This window comes from Chroicocephalus ridibundus, chromosome 13 (genome assembly GCF_963924245.1).
Source record: "Chroicocephalus ridibundus chromosome 13, bChrRid1.1, whole genome shotgun sequence".
Classification (NCBI taxonomy): domain Eukaryota; kingdom Metazoa; phylum Chordata; class Aves; order Charadriiformes; family Laridae; genus Chroicocephalus; species Chroicocephalus ridibundus.
In genome coordinates, this window is record NC_086296.1 from 11,870,384 (window position 1) to 11,891,970 (window position 21,587).

The 21,587-nt window shown below is 39.8% G+C and overlaps 1 protein-coding gene across 13 annotated transcripts in view; it reads right to left on the minus strand.

Moving 5' to 3' along the window:
- DEPDC5 (DEP domain containing 5, GATOR1 subcomplex subunit) overlaps positions 1-21,587 on the minus strand; it is a 47,021-nt gene that overhangs the window by 23,298 nt on the left and 2,136 nt on the right. For 4 of the 13 annotated variants that reach the window (XM_063350606.1, XM_063350610.1, XM_063350611.1 and 1 more), the window contains exons 3-26: positions 21,330-21,417; positions 20,573-20,619; positions 20,006-20,091; positions 19,133-19,216; positions 18,413-18,462; positions 17,840-17,909; positions 17,415-17,493; positions 16,414-16,475; positions 15,470-15,539; positions 15,014-15,086; positions 14,178-14,281; positions 13,766-13,840; positions 13,310-13,444; positions 12,761-12,822; positions 12,592-12,665; positions 11,487-11,556; positions 10,915-10,951; positions 10,067-10,187; positions 8,795-9,018; positions 7,027-7,230; positions 6,375-6,510; positions 4,580-4,677; positions 1,154-1,219; positions 241-312 (exon numbers count right to left, since the gene is read on the minus strand). In XM_063350606.1, coding sequence (XP_063206676.1) covers positions 241-312; positions 1,154-1,219; positions 4,580-4,677; positions 6,375-6,510; positions 7,027-7,230; positions 8,795-9,018; positions 10,067-10,187; positions 10,915-10,951; positions 11,487-11,556; positions 12,592-12,665; positions 12,761-12,822; positions 13,310-13,444; positions 13,766-13,840; positions 14,178-14,281; positions 15,014-15,086; positions 15,470-15,539; positions 16,414-16,475; positions 17,415-17,493; positions 17,840-17,909; positions 18,413-18,462; positions 19,133-19,216; positions 20,006-20,091; positions 20,573-20,619; positions 21,330-21,417 — 2,187 coding nt within the window. The remainder of the gene's footprint in view (positions 1-240; positions 313-1,153; positions 1,220-4,579; positions 4,678-6,374; positions 6,511-7,026; positions 7,231-8,794; positions 9,019-10,066; positions 10,188-10,914; positions 10,952-11,486; positions 11,557-12,591; positions 12,666-12,760; positions 12,823-13,309; positions 13,445-13,765; positions 13,841-14,177; positions 14,282-15,013; positions 15,087-15,469; positions 15,540-16,413; positions 16,476-17,414; positions 17,494-17,839; positions 17,910-18,412; positions 18,463-19,132; positions 19,217-20,005; positions 20,092-20,572; positions 20,620-21,329; positions 21,418-21,587) is intronic. The other 9 variants (XM_063350617.1, XM_063350613.1, XM_063350615.1 and 6 more) reach the window with 3 other exon arrangements.

Below are 21,587 nucleotides of genomic sequence, written 5' to 3' on the forward strand. Positions count from 1 at the left end.
AAAATAGGACGGGAAGAAGGGAGGGAGAGAAAGAGACAGAGTTTGTTAAACAATGCAGTGCACATGCTAATTCAATCCCATCATGCAAATGGCATTCAAAGTTAATACATTTAATTTTCTGTTGATTGAAAGCTAGAGCTGACACAGCCACCGTTCTTTCAAAACTACGGCAAGTCAGGTGCAGTTACTCGTTATTAATAAAACAGATCAACATTCCAAGTCTGAACAAGAAAATCAGACCAGCTTTGCATCCTAGACAACTGCAGGAGGAGCTGGGGACGAGGAGAGAAAGAACGACAGACCAGCCTCTTTCTGGAACAGTACAACAGCAGAAAAGAGAGCATTTCTACAGTTTAAAAACAGAAGACAGATCCAGAGGGGTGGGAAGACCAGAAAAATAGTAACTTGGAAAGCAATCCTTCCCCACACCCTTTCCTAGAGTTATGTTGCAGTTTTGAGATTACAGAGATCTAAAACTAGACATTGAGAAGCAAAAGCTAACTAAATTATATCGAATCATCAGTTCACTACTGCACTACATTCTAACTTGCCTCAAACGATCTATAGCAAGGCACTTGGCCAACTACTAATTCTGAACTTCCTGTCATCGAGCTCTTACAGACAGAAAGTTGTTTTACTATAAAAACATTATCATTAATGGCAGGAACACTGCACAAGAAAGCAATACAGGATGGACCACTATAAAGAAAATGTTTTCTTAACCAGTCACACGCTTGCTTCTATATTAGATGAAGACAGATATTTCTCAGTAAACAGTATCAAATTCAGAAACTGACTGTATTACTTCTGCTTCAATTACTTGATGCCAAGCAAACTTTTCATATTGAGAGGCAGATAAGAGTTCAGCAGCTTAAACTTTTTGCCTAATACTGTCTGGTAAGGGAAGAATTTCAAATGTAATATGACAACCAGTTTCACATATTCTTAAGAGATATAGAACTGCCATCACAGGGCGACACAGTACAGGGAGATCCTGCAAATTACTGCAGGGCAAAATAAACCACTGCCAAGAGCCAAGAAGGCTCCTCAGTTTCTTGCCTACCACCTCCTGATGCCTCTACATATGTAACGTCCTTTCCCTCCCTATCTTCCCACCTATGCGAACTCTCTTCCAAACCTTTCTCCTGCTTACTTGGATCCGGAGAGTTAGAGACAGCATCTTCCAAGGAATCCCTGTTCTGAGTTTTGAGGTTCATCCCTACAGAAAGAAATATGTATTTTACTTTAAGCAACTATGCACTTCACTTTCATTTCAAATAAAAATAAATCAAAAGCATGCAAATGTTTTAAGAATATGGCATTTCTCTCCTTGGAAAGAACTCGGGGTTCTGCACTGCAGAAAAATACACAAAGCCAACTAATGAGAAAAAAAAAAAAAAGACATCTTGGATAAAATTCAAACATCTCATTAGATGTGTTCAGCAGCTAAAAAACAAGCAAAAACAAACTCCCCAAAATAGTGAAATGCATCTTGAAAAGTAGATGCCATAAAAAAGCAAATAACAAAAAAAAGAAGAGTCATCTGAAATCACTTAGCTGGCTAATCTCAAGGTCTCAGCACCTAAGTACTTTTAAATACATTCAGTACCCAAAAGCAAGGTCTTTTTACTTGGTTTTCTTATTTTATGAACAAGGAATAAGTTAAGAGAAAGAATTTCATAGAACATAGAAGCAGCAAGAAAGGAAATCAAAACAGACTTTCACCTGGTGGGAGAAGAGAACCCATATATAAGATCCTAATTAACTAAGACTCTAAAAAGTCTAAGTAATATATAAAAATCATGATACAGATTTACTCCAATTCCAACATTTTTAAGCACAAACTACCAGTACACATTTCACCTCTCTGCCAGGGGGCTGGGAGAAAACAAAGCAAACAGTCACTCTTCCTGATTCAGCAAATACAAAAATTTGAAAAGTGTTAATTAAGCCCCTATTAATTTGGTGCCCCTAAATAGGTCCAATGTATTAATTACAGACTGTTTAAAACTACCATGTTGTGAAAAGGCAGCAACTTCCATTATGTTTCAACTTGTAAGATATACCTCGGTGCATACTTCACTAAGAGAGAATATTAATGAAGTTTTTATTCATTGTGAAAGGAGATAAAATGACAGCTATTGAAGAGATGCTCAGTTTTGATCAAAATTCAGTTTATTTGGTTTATAGTAATGTAAATAAAGACTAATGAGGGACTTAAGACCAATGAAAATTTATATTTAAGTTTTGACATAGGACTTAAGACAGTATGATTTTTTTTCATTGTCAAATAGATTCGTTCTAAGCAGCCTATCAGCCTGGAAACTAAAACTACAGCTCAACAAACACTAAGCCAACACGATGCTATGGTACCCCTTGACCAGTTCTTCCTAGTCCCCATTTCACACGTTTGCTGTGTTTGCATCAATATTTGTGTAGTTACAGTGAAACAATCCACACAGCAAAGAGAAACTCCAGTTACTCTTCATTTGGATCAGATCCCTGAGCTGGTTCATCATGTAGCTGTATAAACAGCTGATGTGGCACATGAGAGGAAATGAGCAGCTAAGGAGACAAGAAAAATTGTTGGCTTAAAAGGCATTTATCAAAACACAAATTTCAGGAAGGCTCCATATATTTAAAAGGAGCCATTTTTATAAAACTACCTTATGTAGATTTATCCAGGAAACTGATATCAACATCGTAGCTGTTACTCTAAACAGCATTTACTAGCAGAAAGGATGGTTATCTGCTTCCATGATGATGCCAGTAAAACAGCAGAGAAGCTGGCTCAAATTGACATTCATCTCTCACCAACTGCGCTGATGCCATCTGCCATCTACTGAGGGAATTGCAACAAGATTTATTTGCTCTGAACGATCATCTACCATCTGCTGGACAATAGAGACAACATACTGAATGTCAATGTAAATAGACGGGGTAATTGTTCACTGTGAAGCCCATGTTGCAGCAAAACATGCTGTGGGCAGCAGGGGAGAACCAGACTCACTGAGAAATCATATTTTTGGAAATAAAATAAAAAGAGAAAAGAGAACTGTTTCATTTCACAGGTGACTCAAACCATAAGGGAGAAACATAAGTCAAATCACTGAGTCACAGTGTGTCAGCTACAGATGGCTGAGGGCGTTTAGTCAGGGAAGGTGCTCATAACAACTTTCAAAGACAGACACAGATTAATTTCCACCACATACGTGATTTATACCCAATCTACAGACACAAAAAACTTCTATAAAATGCAAGCGTGTTTATTGCCAGGATATGCTTTGCACCTACATTGCGCAAATTGTATCCAGCAGCTGAAATGCAGTTTAGCAATTGCGAGAATAAAAAAAGTCTATATGGAAAGCAGAAAAAAAAGAAAGAAAGAAAATTAAATGTATTCAGATGAAATCCACGGAAGGAAACAATAAAATCACTGTAATGCAACTACGTGAACACAAGACAAGAGAGACAAGAAAATTAAGTCTGCTGACTTCTTTATGGCTCTTCAAGGTATGAGCATAGGGGAAAACCTATTTGTTTTCATTCAAATGTAATTCAGAAGGGTGAATTTGTTTTAAAAAAATAATCTTTAAATTGGTTTTGAAATAAGAACAGGAGTCTTGAATGCTAGAGTCCAAAAGATCAATTTTTTTCCTCCATGTGCCTATCTAAAAGCATGACCATAAAATCAGAAGGTAGGCTGCAAAAAAACAGACAACGCAACAGAACGCTTAGTGTGGCGTGTTGTTCCACTTACAGAATTCAAAAGAAATGTTGAGAATTTCCACTAATTCAGGTGTCTGGGTAAGGTAAGAAAGACAGTGCTAATGTTCAACTGAAAATACAGACATGTGTCTTCTCTCAAAAATGCAATGAAATATTTGGGGCTATATGAGTAACATTTAGTATAAGCAGTGCCGTGTTCGAAGTGCTTAAAACCTGGAGAAAGTGCATTTGTAGATAGTGACAAGAAATGCTAGAACACCCTGAATCCCAGAACTTAGCATGCAAAATAAACCTGCTTTTTTACAGCTTCTCTCAAAACCTAGATACGACCAAACCTCATTCTTTCCAACAGTTTGCATATGTAAAATATATATATTCAAAGAAGCTTCTTAAACCAAAGTGTGACACGCTAAGGCAAACCCCCCCAGAAGAGAAAAAAAAAAAAAAAAAAAAAAAGAGTTCTGAACACCACCAGTGCATATTTAGTTACTTTTTGTGTCTGAACATCAGTGCTTTATTATGGAACTAAGCAACTGCCCAAGAGCTTATCATATGTAAACAATTAGCATCTTTCTCTACTAAAGTTTGTAAGACACACCTAGAGAAGTTAAATAAAAAAAATCCAACCAAAACCAACAAATCAACGCAATAAACTACCGCATACCAAAAAGCCCAAGTAAGAGCATTAACAGGTCACTCAAAGTTAAAAACTGTTTTTCCATTATTGATTCTTTCTCCTTTGTAACGCCCGATCCATCCACCTTCCGTGACTTCTGGCTCTATTAACTTGTCACTGCTAATAAGGAAGGGCCTTCTCTCCCAGCTTCTTGCTCTACCACTACTTTGTTACCTGCACCGTTGCTGCCAGCCAGACCATTAGAATACTCTTCTGTTCCGCTGAAGCTCAGGAAAGAGGCACTGTCACCTGGATGCCGAGAGCTGACATGTCTGGAGAAAAACAAAATAGCCTGTATTATACAAGTTTTCCTCACTCATGCCATTCCTTGCTTTTAACAAGAGTTGATGTAACAAACACCAAGTAATCAGCCTGCTGTCTCAGCTGAGCCAGTGGCGAAACCATGTGCTCAATGATGTTTGCAGAGATGGTAACAGGCACAAAAGCAGCACAGAAGGCTGTAACAACATTCCGTATCCACCCATACTGTTTGTTCTTTGCCTCTAGCAATAACCGACTTAATATCTCTGCAGGACAGTGGAGAACCAGCTACTCGTATACCTCCCCGGAGAGAAATAAAACTTAGCTAGTTATTTACAGATCTCATTTCATGGCCTATAAAACCAACATTCCAGACCGAATAAATTGCTTTGGATGGGTACGTCATCCAGAGAGACCACAAAGACATCAAGAAAAAGAATTATCAAGAATATGACACAAGAGATTGACGTTAATGACAAGATACTTGAACACACTAGGATGTACTTATGAAGTCATAAAAAGGCGATACATTTTTTAAAAGTAGGACTAGAGAACAAAGTTGGTGAAGATGATGTCATATTAAAACTATGCAACACAAAGAGATTGGAGTATTCTAAAGGACAATACAAAGTACAACATACGTCAACAATTTCCTTACAAAAGAAAAAAAAAAAAAAGAAAGAATAATTAAGCCGTGCCATTTCCTGAAGGACTGCTTGAAGGTAGCAAGAAAAAAACAACTCTGAAAATGAAAAAGGCAGAGGATACCAGCAGTGTGCCCCCACTCACCCTGGACATCCAGAAACAACAGGTAACACGAATTTCTATAAGCATGCAAGAGGAAAGGAACACATAGCAGGAAAGATACAGAAGTTAATGATGAAAGAAAACAAACAAACAAACAAAAACACTTACTGGCAATTCTAAAGTGCCTAAGCTACCAAAATGGTTTTGGCAGACAACATTTAATAATGAGTGAAAAACATGGACAAAGTGTTGTCAATGAAAGAATAATCAGATAAAAAATGGGTAAGACAGTATCTGGAGAGTGCAGAACAACTGTGCAGCTTGAAAAATGGCCTAGGTGAACAATCTGATTTCTCTCACTGTAAAAACAGCCTCCCCACAACTACGCCACATCCAGTAACACAGGGATCTTTTTTGCTTCTCAGAGACAGCAATTAATATAAGCTTCCAATGCTGACTGAAACTTGGTTGTGTTTTTTTTTTTTTCTTTTAAATGAAAACTATTTTACAAACATAGGTACTTTCATTTGTAATCCATCCCTGATGTTTTTGGTGGCTGTACTGAACAGATAGCACTGAAACCGTTCAACAGTTACTGTGAGGCAAAGCTACGCTTTGTGATAAAAAGTGTTCTATTCTGGGATGAAGATCACGGCTATTGGGATAAGAAGTCAAGAATTAAAGACACAGGCTTTTAGAAGGCAATTTTGAACAATTCCATGAAAGATGCATTGTATTGCTTGTGCACTGCAAACTCTCTGTGATGAACTACCACCTTCCCCAAATAAGGGGAGGTAAACCACCTCCAGCCTTGCCAAGAGGTCTTCCTATCTCATAATAAAAGTATATACTGCATATGTGGTTGTGATCCTTAATAACTTTTTAACTGTAACTTATATAAAATCTTAAGGAAAAGGGACGTTCATGCAAAGTCTACACAGATTCATCCTAAGGACCTCACCTGCCAGTTGCCTCATGGTAAGCCAGCTCCAGCAGCTCAGCAGAGGAATGTGTCAAATCCTGCTGCCCACTGCCCTGCATTTCTGCCATATTCTGACGGGTTTGATGATGGATCTGGATAGCTTCTCCCGAGGGACCTGCACAGTTACAGTTTGATCATTAATCACCACATCTGCATTCATTCCTCAGTTGCTTGTACCCTCTTTTTGTCAACAACACAGGCAATGCTAACTAATGGAAATTAAGAAAGCATGTTTACGAAATCTTCAAAGACTTCAACCTCTGGCATCTTCTCTGAAGGCAGAGAAGCAGAATATTCTTTTAAACAATTTTGGAGGGTCTACTTACAAGGCGCTAAACAAATATGAGAACAATTCAGCATCTGAAAGTCAACCCAAATTATAGTTACGATTCACTTCAACAGCCTCCATCTACTGTAAGACTGTTCCACAGTACCTGATGTGCTTCAAGTTTGCCACCGGACAGTAACATTTTCAAGAAGAGGATCTCTGATTTATCAAGCCTATACACTTAGTTCAGCCTGTTACAGCACAGAGACGTTAAGACACCAGAGTTTACATTGGTTCTCTTGTTGTTAGTGCTTGGACAAGGAAAAAGCAAGAGCAATCTCATACGCTATGAAACAGACTCACCCACAGGAAAAGTGTGCATCCAGCGCCTCCGGTTAGATGTGAGTTTCATGGGCATGCGGGATGGGGCAAAGGGGTTTATCAGTGCCCGCTGGGGCGTGTATCCCCCAGGCCGGATGTGCAGCATGGATTCTGCACTGCCAACGTGGAACCTCCCAGGGGCACTGGAGTCACGTTGCTGAGACTCCAGCATGTTCTCAAGGACATCTAGAAAACACAACTTAAAGTCAGCGTGAGACCACGAGAAGCCAAGCAGAAGAGAATGAATTGCTTCAGGATATAAGGATTCCCCAGGGTAAGTGGGAATAGGAGAGCGGGGGAGTAGACAGGGAGAGAAGCTGAAAGGAATTTCAATACAGTCTACAAGTTACGACATAACCAAGAACCCAGACAAGAAAGAATATTATTTCATCTGCCATTACAGCACTGCTGTACGCTCTGTCACTTTATACTAATGAAGCCATAAAGAAACCACTTCAGTCAACTATGAAGAATTAGTCAGAGCTTTGAGAATTCCTGAGAAATCAAAAGACTGTCACACCAGAAACATCAGGATGAGTACCAAAGGCACAGCAGAAGCTACCACTGAGCAACATATGCCTTTTTTGTAACATTCAGATTTAACCACTGAAATAAGGGATTACTTCGAGGAGACGTGGGGCACGATCTCAGCTAGCAGTTAGTCATTAGTCTTCAATGTAGGACAGAAATGTGGGTATTTAGAAATAGAAGAGAGAAATAAAGCAGATGACTAAGCAGAAATTACTCTGTTCAACAAATGGAAATCCCAAAGAGAAGGACGGGTCTCATTTACCACTCTATACTGCCAACTAGAACCTGTGAAAAACCTCAATTACTCTGACTCTTCCCTCCCCACCAGTCCTATTCCACACACATCCCCACACAGTTGCACACCTTCAGCTGGGTCACAACTAAAGGAGTTACAGAAATACAAAAAAGTGTATATTAACTGACAACAGGGGAAAACATGAAAGGTAAATGTAATGCGAAGTACTCTACGTAGCAGTTCCGCACCAGTAAATCTAATTCTTGTAACAGGATAAATATGGTATCAGGTGTCATACAGCATGAATGGAAAAAAAACCAAAAACACAAACCACACATAAAGAGCCTTCAGGGACAGATTTTTACAGAAGATCAAGCAATTGCAGGAGGAACGCAATTTACCTAGAAACGAGCTGGGTTCATGGAAGATACTGCATACTGTCCGAGAACAAAATTAAATTGGAAGGAAAAAAAGGAAACTGTGAGTACTGCTAACATACCAAGACAGCTCAGCAGTACGGTGTCAAAAGGAAGGATCCGGAAAGTGACTCTTAATGACAACAAATCCCCATAGAGAGAAGTTATAAGCAGGGTCCCCCAGGGCTCACTACTAAGACCAATTCTCATTTGACAGATTATAGGTGACCTGGATAATAAAAAGTTACTTGTATACGTCCACATTTGCAGGCAGGCACAGGAGAATAGTCAAATATTAGAGAAGGCAATAGACAAGGGAAAAGAGCAAATCAGTGTCAGGACACTTCTATTTAGGACAAGCCAATAAAAAAAGCAATGGAATTGGACAAGGATAACAAAGGGAGAATGCACAGCCAAGCCATAGCTGGAGCTGCAGAAAAGGTGTACAATGAACGCTAACATAAGCACCATCTCCTCTGTGCTGGCCTGGCAGTGGCCAACACAAACTTCCACCTACTCCCTCCCCTGTCACCACCCAATGCACTTTCCCCATCTGCCCCAGGCTGACCTCTGGTGCTGGTATAGCCCAAAGAGCTGCTGACTTCACACTGGTGCAGATGAGGCCGTGGGATCATCAGGATGTTGGAGATCTTGCCCAGCGAGCTGTCATCAGAAGCCTGGCTCCTCACCTCCTCTGGGGGCAGCGTGCGGCTCTGCAGAGAAGGGCTGCATGAGACGTCATAGGAACTAGAGCTCTTTCTGGTACGACTTTCTCTCTCCCTCACAGACCTGCTGAAAACAAAGAATTATGTCCAGTGATATGTAAAACAGATTCATTCCTCAGTTATCAAGGGACTTGAGCAGGCCCAAGTCATGTAAGAGAGTCAATACTCAACAGGTGAGCTCAAGAAGAGGACTACAAGGAAGTTACCAGTTTTTTTTGACTATGTGGGTACTACATAGTTTTTGTGCATCATACAACAGAAGAACAGAACTTCAAAAAGCTTCCAGCACAACGTCTGTGAAAAGAGCATGCTCGACTCCTTCTGCAATTGTACAGACACCACACCAAGCTGGTAATACAGATATGGTCTACAAGATACTAGACTCGAGCCTACAGTGCTAGGAACACATAGCTACAGGGAACGTACTTGGAATTATTAACTACTAAACTGCATTGGCATCTTCCAGCATGGATTTCTACAAGCGTCTCCTATTAACAAGTGAGCGCACGTGCACAGTTTCCTCAGATTTAGGCAATACTACTGAAAGGAGGAAAGTAAAAAATACTTGAAGTTCATCAAACCCATGTTCTTTAAAAAGCACTAAAATTTATGGGTCGTTCAATGAATCTGGCCAGGACCTGAGGATAATTAGTCTTTCTTCTCACAGGAAAGGCCACGGAATATTTGAGAACCTGCACTCAGCTTCTCTGTTTCTTCTCTCGTTCAGAAAACCATCATTTTCAGGGAATGTTCCCCGCCACTCTGGTCCAGTACCAGTTACTAAGCAGTGCATCAAACTAGTGTCATTTCTACAACTGTAGGTCTATTGTGCAAGTACTTTCTCACCCAGCTTGCAAAATCTGCTAGGAACTACTTCAGACAAAATTAATGATGTAGGGAAAAAGTATACTTATGCCTTTTCCTAGATCCCACACACTATCTTAGCAGTAAAATACCAGACAACCGGCCATAAATACTAGCTACAGATAAAGCTTTTTGTTCAATTGTAAGCATGTGGAGCTTAATTCTCCTTATATTTCTCAAAGCATTTTACACAACAAGAAATACACCGTAACACGGCTGCTCTAGAACTAGTACACTCACAAGCTTCTTACCTGAAAGTGGTACAGCGCTGGGCTCTGGATGGGCCTGGCAGTCTGAACACCTGGGCATCATAGCCATCGTAATCCACCTGGATAGGCAGGGCATTCTCGGCATCTTTTGGAGCCCCTAATGCTGAAATAAAAATCATATAGCACTGGAACCTCACTCAAGAATGTTCAAAATCTGCAAGTTACAAGTATCCAACTCTCACCACTAACAGAAGTATATATTCCAAAAGAAATCACATACAAAAGTCTCATAAGCAGAACAGCTGGAGCAGCTCCATTATCAAGATTGGTGCCTCTGAATCAAGGTTGCTGAGGCCCTACTACCTTTCCCCCATATATCCAAGACATTAAATTAATAATCAACAAATCAATCCTTATACGAACAGATGCCTCAAGTTCCCTCATAAGGGAACAGCACACTTTAAAGCATCTTTGAAAGAATGGACAGCCTCACTTTTAGAACGTACATCTACCTGAAACAAGGTGGTATTAAACAAATGCAGGCTTCTCCCTCTTCTGTGGTCATAGCGCTGACAACATCCCAAGCCAGTGAATGCCTCCTGACCTACTACCACAAACACTTCCACTAGCACACCAGCCTGATACCATCTATTCCTCTCGCCAGGTGACAAGCAGGCAGGACAGAAACCCACCCCTCCACATTAGTTATTTGCCGAGAAGGCACATTAACATCCTGGATAACGACTATGTGGTTTTGACAGTTTTCTGCAACAATTGTCCCTTCCCGTATCTCATCAGTAGCATTTTTGCTGAAGTGCCATTATCTTCCTACCGCTGTTTGTTAGTTTGGGAGTCAGTGGGATAGATTATTCCAGAACAGAATTACTCACAGGCGTCTCGGTTATTTTTTGCTTTCTCAGTCAGTGGCTGGAGGGTCCAACAAAGGAAGTATGACGTGACCAAAAAAAAAAACCACCAAAAAAAAGAGAGAGAGATAGCAAGAGAAAAGACAGAGAAAAGGGAGACAGTTAGCATGTTCTAAGGAAATATCCCCCAGTGTGGTCAAGCATCAGACCTAAAGTTTATCCTGCTGACTCCGCAAAGCAGCCAGACCACTCCAGAAGTACTAAATACTGATACTCGGTCACAAACCTGTGTAAAAAACACATCTTTGTCAACACCTTTCTTCCTCTCCACAGAGTTCTTTGTTACAGAATGAAAATAATTTTTATGGTGGCTAAAACATTTCTCACCTAGTTTCATCCTAGAAAGGAAAGACCTATAAACTAGTCCCTCATTTCCAATCCCTACAACAATCATTACAGCTTTGCTTTCACTGTCTTTTAACACAGAAACTTAGTTACAACTGTTGGAATACTTATTAGAAAGATTCTGATGCTTGGCTAAGAAAAGGTACTTGACAAGCTAATAAGAAAAAAAGATAAATCAGAAAGATACCTACTTTCCTTCCTGCCAGCTTGATCCGTGGAGTGAAGCTGTTACACAGGAGCTGGCTCTTGGACGTGTAGAAACTGAAAGGAAAATCAGAGTGGCTCAGCTGTCTTGTAAGACTTGAACATAGTCGGTTAGCTACACAGCAAACAGCCCACGAATTTGAGCTAGGTATTAGAGGGAGAAAAGAGGATACCTTTCTCTGCGTAATACAATATGCTTACATGTGCATTCCCCAGTTCACTTCCTCTTTCTACAGAAAAGTATCACTTTCACTGTCTATACCGTATTGTGCAGTTTAGACAATTCTCTCCCTAATTTATATGACAGCAATGATTCACATCAGCTGCTTGAAAACTACAGACCTCCTCCCATTTTAAATAATTTATTCATTAAGATATGCTTATTGTCATCTGAGTATTTTAAATCCTGCCTTTGGCTTATAATAAGCCTTTAAACACCTTTTTCCTCTATGGCAAATATCGGATCCAGATCCCTCCCAGCCGCTCAAAAATACTGGGTATAAGCAATCCACAAATGGTAAATGTTCAGGACAGTCGATTAACACATATAGATAAAATGAGGTATTAAAAGAGACCAAAAAAAAATAAACTGTACAGCAGAACAAAGACTGAAGAGGTAGTTTTCATTCTGAGCCCTGATCTCTATGTGTTGGGAAAGAAAAGAGAGTACTATGGCACAGAATGCTTAACAGAAAGCAGAAAGGAAACCTACCATGTCTTGGAATAAAGCAATGTTAACACGGAGCCTCAGTGTTTCCTGCAACTGTCCCAACATTTACCCATGTTATCCACATTTTCTCTAGTCGTAACTGTTCATTTGGGATGTATTTGTTTTCACTAATAACCAATCTAGTTGAAGTGATTGTATTTTTTGTTTAGCTTCGTGACTTTCTTCAAGCATAACTAAAGGCTAGAACTAAGTTAGCTGGAAAGAGAGCTTAAGATCAAGACCTTTTCGTCTGCAAATTGCCTATCATCTCTGACAGACAGGCATCTTCTTTCATTGCAATGAAAGAAGAAAGAGAATTCAACGGATTATAAAGAGGAAAGCAAAACAGAAGCGTTCAGCAAAGGCTGACAGAGTTCACCTACCTATGGTTTATCCAGTGTGGAATATTGTAGTCATCACCCAATCTGGAGTCGCCAGGTCCACAGCGATTATGGAGCTGTAAGAGTAATTTAGAAGCATAGCAACCACTTGTGTCTTGCTATGTAACATTGCCAGCAGGAGCAGAAAGAAGGGAACAGAAGCGTGCATTACCTTGAAGAGCGGTACAGCATGCAATGGTTGCTCTCCCATGCATACCAAGTCCACACCTATCCCTGTAAACAAAGAACAGCAGAGTTCTGCTATCCCAAGCAGAACTGATATGCTAAGCCAAAACAGATCATCAATTTGAGCTGAAGGCCCAATTTGTATTTATATCAGATTTTAAGATGTAATTATACTGAAAATGGTAATTAACAGTCCTGTGGTATGGTTACAAACCAACAGTGCCACTGGGGATAAAAAGAAATGTTTCTTCTAAACTAATTCAAGTCATGGAAGATTATCCTTTAAGGGAAAGGCCTCTACAGAGGAACTCTCCCTCTTTGAGGAAAGTTCTCTATCACAAACAAAAGAAATTAAATGCCTGTAAGTTCTCCGAAAATCTGCCCATTTCAACATGAAGTGCAGACACAAGTCTTCCAGCTGTACCCCAGAGTACACAAGTTACTATAGCTACTTTTCATAGCAAGAAAAGGCTACAGCTTTTCCAAATATATCTGTTTGCCTCATAAGGACTGCACAGTATCATTAGTTACTTACCATTGTCTATCATCCGCTGTTTGGTTAGAATCATAAGGAGTCGATCAACTTCAAATACACCCACACCGGGTGTGATAACCACAGACATCTGGCCAGTCCGATCAAAGTTCCGGTTTATGTAATGCTTGTCAAACACTAAGAGAAAGAATTAGGGAATACATTAAAAAAAAAAAGATGCTAGACCTTTTGGGGTGGTTTTTTTTCAAAGCAAGGGAGATGACTTTCTATTAACAACAGTATTAAACAAGTTTCCACAAAGCACATGCAAGCATGGGAGGGCCTATATACAGCCTTGTCCAACCAATAAATGTTAATAAAACTACAGGAGATAGAAGAGTTAGGACAGAAGAGAAGACGGGAACCTGTTAAAAACAGGCAACAGAAGTCCATACCCATTTATTGGCAGCTGCTTTAATGATTCCTCCCAGATATTTTTATCCATTGTTCACAACTTACCATTGAATGAAAGATTTATGGCCTCCAGGTAGTTCCCTTGTGCTGAGGTAGAATTGCAACCTGGAGGAAAGCCCTCTGGACAAGTGTGCAGAAGGAAAAAAAAAAAGAAAAAAATCACCTCTGTATAGACTAGCTTTTTTAAAAAAGAAAGCACAAAAAACCAACACAAAACCGACAACAAAATAAAACTACATTTGGAGTAAATCCTATCACTCCAACAAATTACAGGCAAAATTGGTATTGGTATATCTCACAAAAAGATCCAAGCAAAATAACCTAGCCAGGGGAGCACTAAGTACAATACCAGACTCCAACTGAAACTAGAGAGTTTAGAGACAACTTAAAAAAATTGGGGGGGGAGCAGGGGGGGGAAAGAGAAGGGTAAAAGCATGAGTAAGGAGGATTCTCATACCTGCTTGCTCTAGTCGTACCAACACAGGATACTGGATGAAAAGCTTTTTAATGGTCACAAGCAACGAAGTCCACTCTTCTCGTCTCTCATTCTGAACTACAACTCTAGAAAGAGTACAACTCAATGAGGATCATGAAAGCAAGCTATGAAGAGGAAGTGAGAAGGGGTGAACAAACTATAAAAAAAGGAATGCACAAAAAGGTGAGTCTTTCTTCCTTCTGTTAGGCAGCACGTTAGAACTACTGCATACACGTAGCAATCACTAAGGTGTAGATGCACACACAAAGCTGGGCACATCCCCAGCCAGAATAATCTTTCACTTCTTAATGGGTGATCAACATTGTATGTCAAATATCATACTGTTCTGCAAAGCAGTAAGGTCATTAACAAGTCCAAGTTTACAATCAAATAAAAGCTTTGAGAGTTGCATCTGTTGTGACCATCAGCCAAACAGCTCCAGTACCTAACTGGGGTCACCTGTGGTTTCAGCAATGGCAGCATCTCTTCTTCACCTACTCAAGAACGTAAAGATCTGGAGAACAGTCAAGCCTTATGCAAAAACTACTCCCAACACTACAAAACTTCTAAGTTTATTGTCAATTCGGATACAGCACAGACAATACATTATTCACATGCAGGTGGAAGACTGACATACCAAATACGGGTGCACACTCACAGATGGCATGGGGACTACTCATCAATTTGCTGACAGTTTCATAGCTGGTTTTCGCTATCTTAATTCCTTGCAAGGTCTTATAGTTCATAACATGATACTCTCCACAAGTTGCACATACATATGTGGGACAAGAGGTGAAAGAACTGGGAGAAAGACATACTTGTAAAAATCTTCATAAAATCTTCCCTCATGATCCTGACGAATTGATGCACGATGTGTTTCAGGAAACTCATCTGAAACAGAAGCAAAAGCACATATTATCCTATGCTCTTGTATAGAAATGACTCACCTTTTCTACTAAGGAGCTGTTACTTCCATTAGAAAAAAACCCTCAACTTTGAGAAATATCAGATCTCCTACACAATATTAAAAATGCTTTTAAAACAATATGACAGGTTGAGTATGATAAGGAAAGCTTGACACATTCTTCTATGTAAGGGTTTCACTATAGTACTTTCATAAGAATGGGTGTGCATCCACTATGCTTGGTAGGGAATACATTGGACATGGACATAAAAAATAGGGGGAAAAAAATCATTGGCAGCCTGTAACCAACTTTCGAGAGAGAAGGAGATAGGTTTAAAAACATAAACATGAAAATACAGAATTTACATACCTATAGATTTTGCTTCGTAAAATGTTCTAGAAAATAGAACCACTGTCACTTCATGGCTGCAATTCTTCTCCTGTCCAAGAAGAAGAGATGAAAAAAGAAAACCTTAAGGGTCACATTCAGTAGAAAACTGTGTATATACACATAGAGTAACACCCTCTTGCGGCTCACACCTAGGATCAAAGGTAACTAAAAAAAGGTAGACTGCTGTATTAATATATCTGCATATGCCTCTATGAAATAACACAATGGTCTGTCCTGTAGACTCTGTACTTCTAGGCTATATCCCATTTAACAGGAGCACTTTCCACCAGTCTCTAGAGAAACTCCTCTCTATACTTGCCAAGATATAAGATTTTTGTTTTAAAAATAAAGACAGTTGACTCAATTTGTTTATACATACTCATGGCAATTTGATATTCTTATTTGTTACTGTTTAGAGAGATACCTCTAACAATTCCAGAAAAACAAAAAAATTAAAACTTCACTAAACAGTTATGGTGCTAATGCATGCAATGGAATTAAGCTGTAAAGAGCACACTGGCTATCGCCTCAAAAGGAAAAACTTGGAAAAGCCCTGTAAGCCCCAGCGCTGCTCAGGCCCAACATGGTATTGCAGTACTAAAAGCAAAACAGGCATTTTACAGACATGTCACACAGGGCTCCTAATAACTCTCCAACAGACAAAAAGCACAATGAAAATGAGACAAATCTGTTGGGCATGCTCCTGCTCTCCTTAACATTCAGGACAATCACTTGGCACATATATGACTTAATGCAGACCTGCAGTAACCACTCTTAATGCCCAGGAGCCACCTCTCATAGTCCTGTAAATCTTAGCACTGCCTGAACAACCTGGGTCTTCCTCAAACTGGCACATCAATGGGCTCATTAAGATGGCATTGGCTTGTTCTTTCAGAACAGGATGAACTCAAGTAGCTACTTACCTTCCATTTTGTGAAGAGGTCAGCAAGGAAACCATTCACAGCTTTCTCAAAGTATAGGTCCCCTGCAAAGTAAACATCTCCAAAGCATGAAATAACAGCAGTCACTTAAACTATGGCGTATATTTAACCCTGACATTCTAGGACAACTATTTTTATTAGAATCAGAGCAACTGTGTGCATAATGAATGCTAATACCACTAAAGCATAGACGATAAAAAGACTGAAAAGCATGACTACGTTTCAGAGGATGTAAACAAGACTCTTACCATCAAAAGGATCTGACCTTTAAATTCATTTTTTCCAACACATTCGCAGCATGCTGGGAAAGCATCTGTACCATCTTTTAGGCATAGTATGCACAACTGATCCCCTGCTCAGTTTTGAATAGTTGCCCAGTTACATATGCCTAAACACATGGTCAAAGGAAGTGGTAAGAGGTTCGCTAAAAAATTAAGCCAGAAAAAAACTGGGACAGTGACAGAGACAATGAGTCACAGACAAGTGACTCATTCTTAATGCCTGAAGTTGTAACACTTCTAGCTGACTCTACCTGGGCTAAGGTGGGGGTTTTGCTTCCTCGCTAAGCCAAAGTTAAGAGAAATCTAAAACATCAAGGTTCTGTTTGCACAGAACTTCCATACATTTCTAGTTTCAGGATTCACACAGGCTTGCACCTGCCCTCATCACCAAACACGTTTATATCCACAGAAAAACTTTCCAAGGTTCATAATCAGTTGCCTGCTTGATTTCACCATTGAGATAATGGCACCAAGCCCAACAGTGGGGAAAGGAAAATTACAAATAGCCAGGAGACACAAAAGCATGACACAGCAAGTAAGGATCTAAGAAGACACCTCAGAGCACTGCCTAGGCCAAAACCAGGGTATTTTAGTTTTCTAGTAGTGGCAGATACAAGTACTAGTGGCAGTTTTCTAGTAGGGACAGAAAGGACAGCTGCTGCCATCCACATTCACGATTAGGCAGGTCAGTTACCTACTCACCATAAATATCAAAATCCCACATTTCACAGCTCATCTGGATAAAAATATAAACCATGGCAGAAGTGGAGCGGAAGACCACCTGCAAAAGAATAAAATACCTTATTTAAAACAAGGTACATTCATTAGAAGGGCCAAATGCAGAAGTTAACTACAGAGCAAATTATATGACTGTGCCCACTGCACCATAGGGAATTTCCCCTCTAACGAGCTGGCATTTCAACAGCCTGAGTAATTCCTAGTGCTGCCAGCGCAGAAGAGTTGAAGTTTAATAATCACTCATTCTCCTGAATTTATTGCCATTCTTCACGTTACAATACAGCCAATTCAAATGATCCATACAAATCTGCAAGCAAGACAGAATTACAAGAAACCTGGCAAGTAAACAAAGAGAAAAACTTCCTTTCCCCTGCTCCCTGAATTCTTACCCGGGTGTCCTCACTGATGTATCCACAGGTGACTTTCTCACTCTTTACCCACAGTTCACCTGCCTGCGCCCTGGAAGAAAAGGAGCACAGAACACTTGCTAACCACAGTGAATGTGAAGATGAGAGAGTCAATATTTGAGCAAATAAAGGGGTATACTAAAATCTGTATTCAAGGGTGACTTGAAGACAGAGTAGAAGTTTATTTGGTTAAAACCCGATTTTAATCCAAAAGATGTCAGACAGCTGTTTCCCTCTGCGTATGGACATTTTGTTGCCCCTTTGTCATCTCAACAGCAACTGAAGTAACCCCCATCTGAACTATTAACATCTTGGGAAGGGGAGAAAAATAAGAGGTGAAAGGAAAATTATACGGCATCCATCAGAGGCAACAAGTGCGGCTGGCTGTCCTACTATTAGTTTCTTTCACCCCAAATCAGATAGAAGCCTTACCCTACCCCATGGTGCAGACAGAATCTCTACAAGTGCCAAGGATTTTTCAAAGATCGGATACACTTATCAGACTCACTAATCTAAAGTCATAAGTAACAGTAAGCCCTCAGAAGAGGCACTGACCTGATGCCCGCAAATTCAACCTTTTGGGTGACATACGCACATGTGCTGACCTAAGAAAGAATAGTTACAGGTGTTAAAGAACAGTAGGCTCACAGTGAGCAGACCAATTTACAAAAAAACCCATTCACGCTCAGGTACCTGACTTCTGCCATAAAATCACAAACACCACTAAGCATATTTACTACTAATACCTCAGCCTACAGAACCTCTGCAACAGACAACAGAAAACAGTTACACACATGAACTTTTATTGGGTTCATTTGTCTAATCCACTGTGCTTCAGAGAGCCAAAAACTGCACTTCAGGGATGCAGAAACAAAATCTTCTCACAGTTGCTTATTGAGCGGTACTATTGGAGAGGGGATACGTTAGCATACTTCTATTTGAAAAACATTTGGATTCAATTCCTTCCAAATGCAGTGAATCATTAAAATTCAGAACATAAGAAAACTCTCAACAGCATTTTCAGTGCTCAAGGCAGTAATAAACGTTATTGCAATACAGCAGGAAATGATGGGATTATTTTTTTCTGCAACACTTTTACATCCATTTCTCCAACTCTGATGTACCACTTACAGCATAACTTCCTCAGGCGCTGCTGACGCTGGTCTTGTCCTTGGTTTTCTGTATTTTGTAAAACACTTATTTTCTTTTATAGCAAGCAAAGAAACAGCTAAGTAATCACCTCCACCATACAGATAAGGACAGCAGAGGCCTTACCAAACTTTTCTTCAGTCGCCACATATCCCCGCGCCCAATATACTGATCTTTAAAGGTCAGCTCCACCAAGTCCAAGGTCACCTCCTGGGAAACGGAAGAAAACAGTGCCTAGGTTTTACTTGTTGTTTCTAAGTAGCGCCCTTCAATCTGTTCCATTAAGAACCAAATGTTACCAGGAAGGCTGTTGTAAATCAAGTCAATACCACTAACAGATGCAAGATAAGAGGGAAGTCCCATCAGATTAACTGCCAAAGTTGGGCATGGAACTACTGCGAGCTGCAAGACACTGCACAATGTGACCAGAAAAAACCCAAGGACTAAATCTGTGCTGCACGTCTCAGTGCAAATTGGAAGCGCAAGTTAAAGAAATTACTTCGTTGTTCATGACATTAAAGAAGCCTCGTTTCCTGCAGATTTTTGTCTTGTGCTGAATGTAAGCTCTGACTGAAGCTCGTTTGATAGTTGGGACATTTACAAGAGATGCCTCTCTTACAAGGCTCTCTGGTGTCAAATGCTGCAAATCCATGCCATGGCTCTTCTTTTGACTAGGCCACTTACTATCTCTCTCTACGGTCTCTGGTTATCCAGAATTTCTGGAATGTTTGAAATTTCTAAATTTCTATCAAGCTGTGTTGAAGCTGGTCCATAGACTTCAAAGAGAGACCAGGGATGGTAGGGAGAGAAGAGAGAGACACATAACGACCAAACAAACAGTTCAATTGCCCAAGTCTCATTTTCTTAGGAAAGAAGGCTAAATACCTTTCAATAAAAAATAAATGCCTTTTTTTCCAGTATACTGTAGATGAAAATTCACAGGGCTCCAATGTGAGCTAAGTGAAGGAACAGATGTAAAAAAGTCACAAAGCCACACACCTTTGGGTCAACAACGTTCACATGGACATCCTGGTATGGCCGCAGTCGGAAAACTTGTGCAACTGTCTGATCCACGCTTATAGTTTCTGCCACAAAAATGAGAAAGGACGACTGAGAAATGAACATCCCCAAAAGGCTTCAAGTGTTTTACAAGTACAAAAGCAATACAGTGAGATAGTCATGAAACACTCAGGGCCTCAGCAAGAGTTATGTTCAGTTATGGCCCAATTTAAGAGTCAATAAAATCAAAGCAGGCAAGATAAACTCAAAGTTTAGTCTGAATTAATTCCCGCAAGATGAAAAGATATAAAGCTAGTCAGAAAATGTGGAAATAAAAATGTAAGGCTAAAAAGCCAATTTTGTTTAAACCATACCCCACCTTACTCAAGCATAAGCAGATTTAAAATGGGCTATTCATTTTCTGATAAAATTATAATTCTTCCACTCTTAACTAGACTAAGCATTGATTTTCTTAAAATATACACATTAGTCAATCACAAGTACAGCCCAATCACATAATCTTTGCCTATGATTTTACCATGTATACTATGGAGTCTAAGGTTTTACCTTTCTGCAAATCTTCCTTAAGTGACTTCACTTGTAGAAGCAGGGGACTAGCATGCAAAAAAGAAAAAAGGTAGACAAGCTGAGACACCAACAGTCTACTCTGGTAAATCTCTCTCTCAAAACTATATAGTAACACGGAGCATGGGATAAGCTAAAGAGAATCACTGACGTTTCCTAGAAAGCTTCATACATCACCCGCTCTGCCTATCACCATCTTATTCTTTATACCTATTATAATTATAAAGTACTCTTTAGGTAAAGATGATATTCTAAATGGGAAAGTAAGTCACACAGGAACTTCTCAGAACCTTATACAAGTGTACTCCTCCTTTTCAGATAGGGGCCGCAGGATGAACAGCTTCATATAAGAAGGTTTATGTTTTTACAGCTGACCAGGAACTTTTAATTTTGCCTAGGACGTACTATAGGATGGAAGAATAATCATTTCGTAACAGCAGCTCTATGAAGAGGATAAGACATTGTAGACTCCATATTCAGGTGCTACTTGCCCAATGAAAGGTCAGCAAACTAACACCAAACACAAAGAATTCCACAAAATTCAAGGAACAGCTCCTGCTATAGTTATATCCTTTACTTTTCTTCCAGTAGAAAAAAAACCAACCCACAACTATGGCAGCATCCTGAAACAAAGCTATACCACCTCTAAGAGCCTCTCACTCTAGAAGCTACTGCACATGAACACACCCTTTCAGTGTTCTAAGCACACCTGACTGGTATCAGCAAAAAGAGAATTCACCTGTATTCATCATTGGGATGTGCAATTTCGACAACATCTCCCAGCTTGATTTGAAGAAATACTTTAGGATTCACCACCAGTTCATCATCTACAAGACACAAATGAATGAGGAAAACCGCAATGAACAGATATATACCAAACACAGATGCTTGCACGTTTGTGCACAACAGCTTACTCTACTTAATACAGTAGCCCAGGATTAACAAGTCAGCAGTGTGTTACATTCAGCACGTGACAGTGCTCCTACCCAGCCACTTC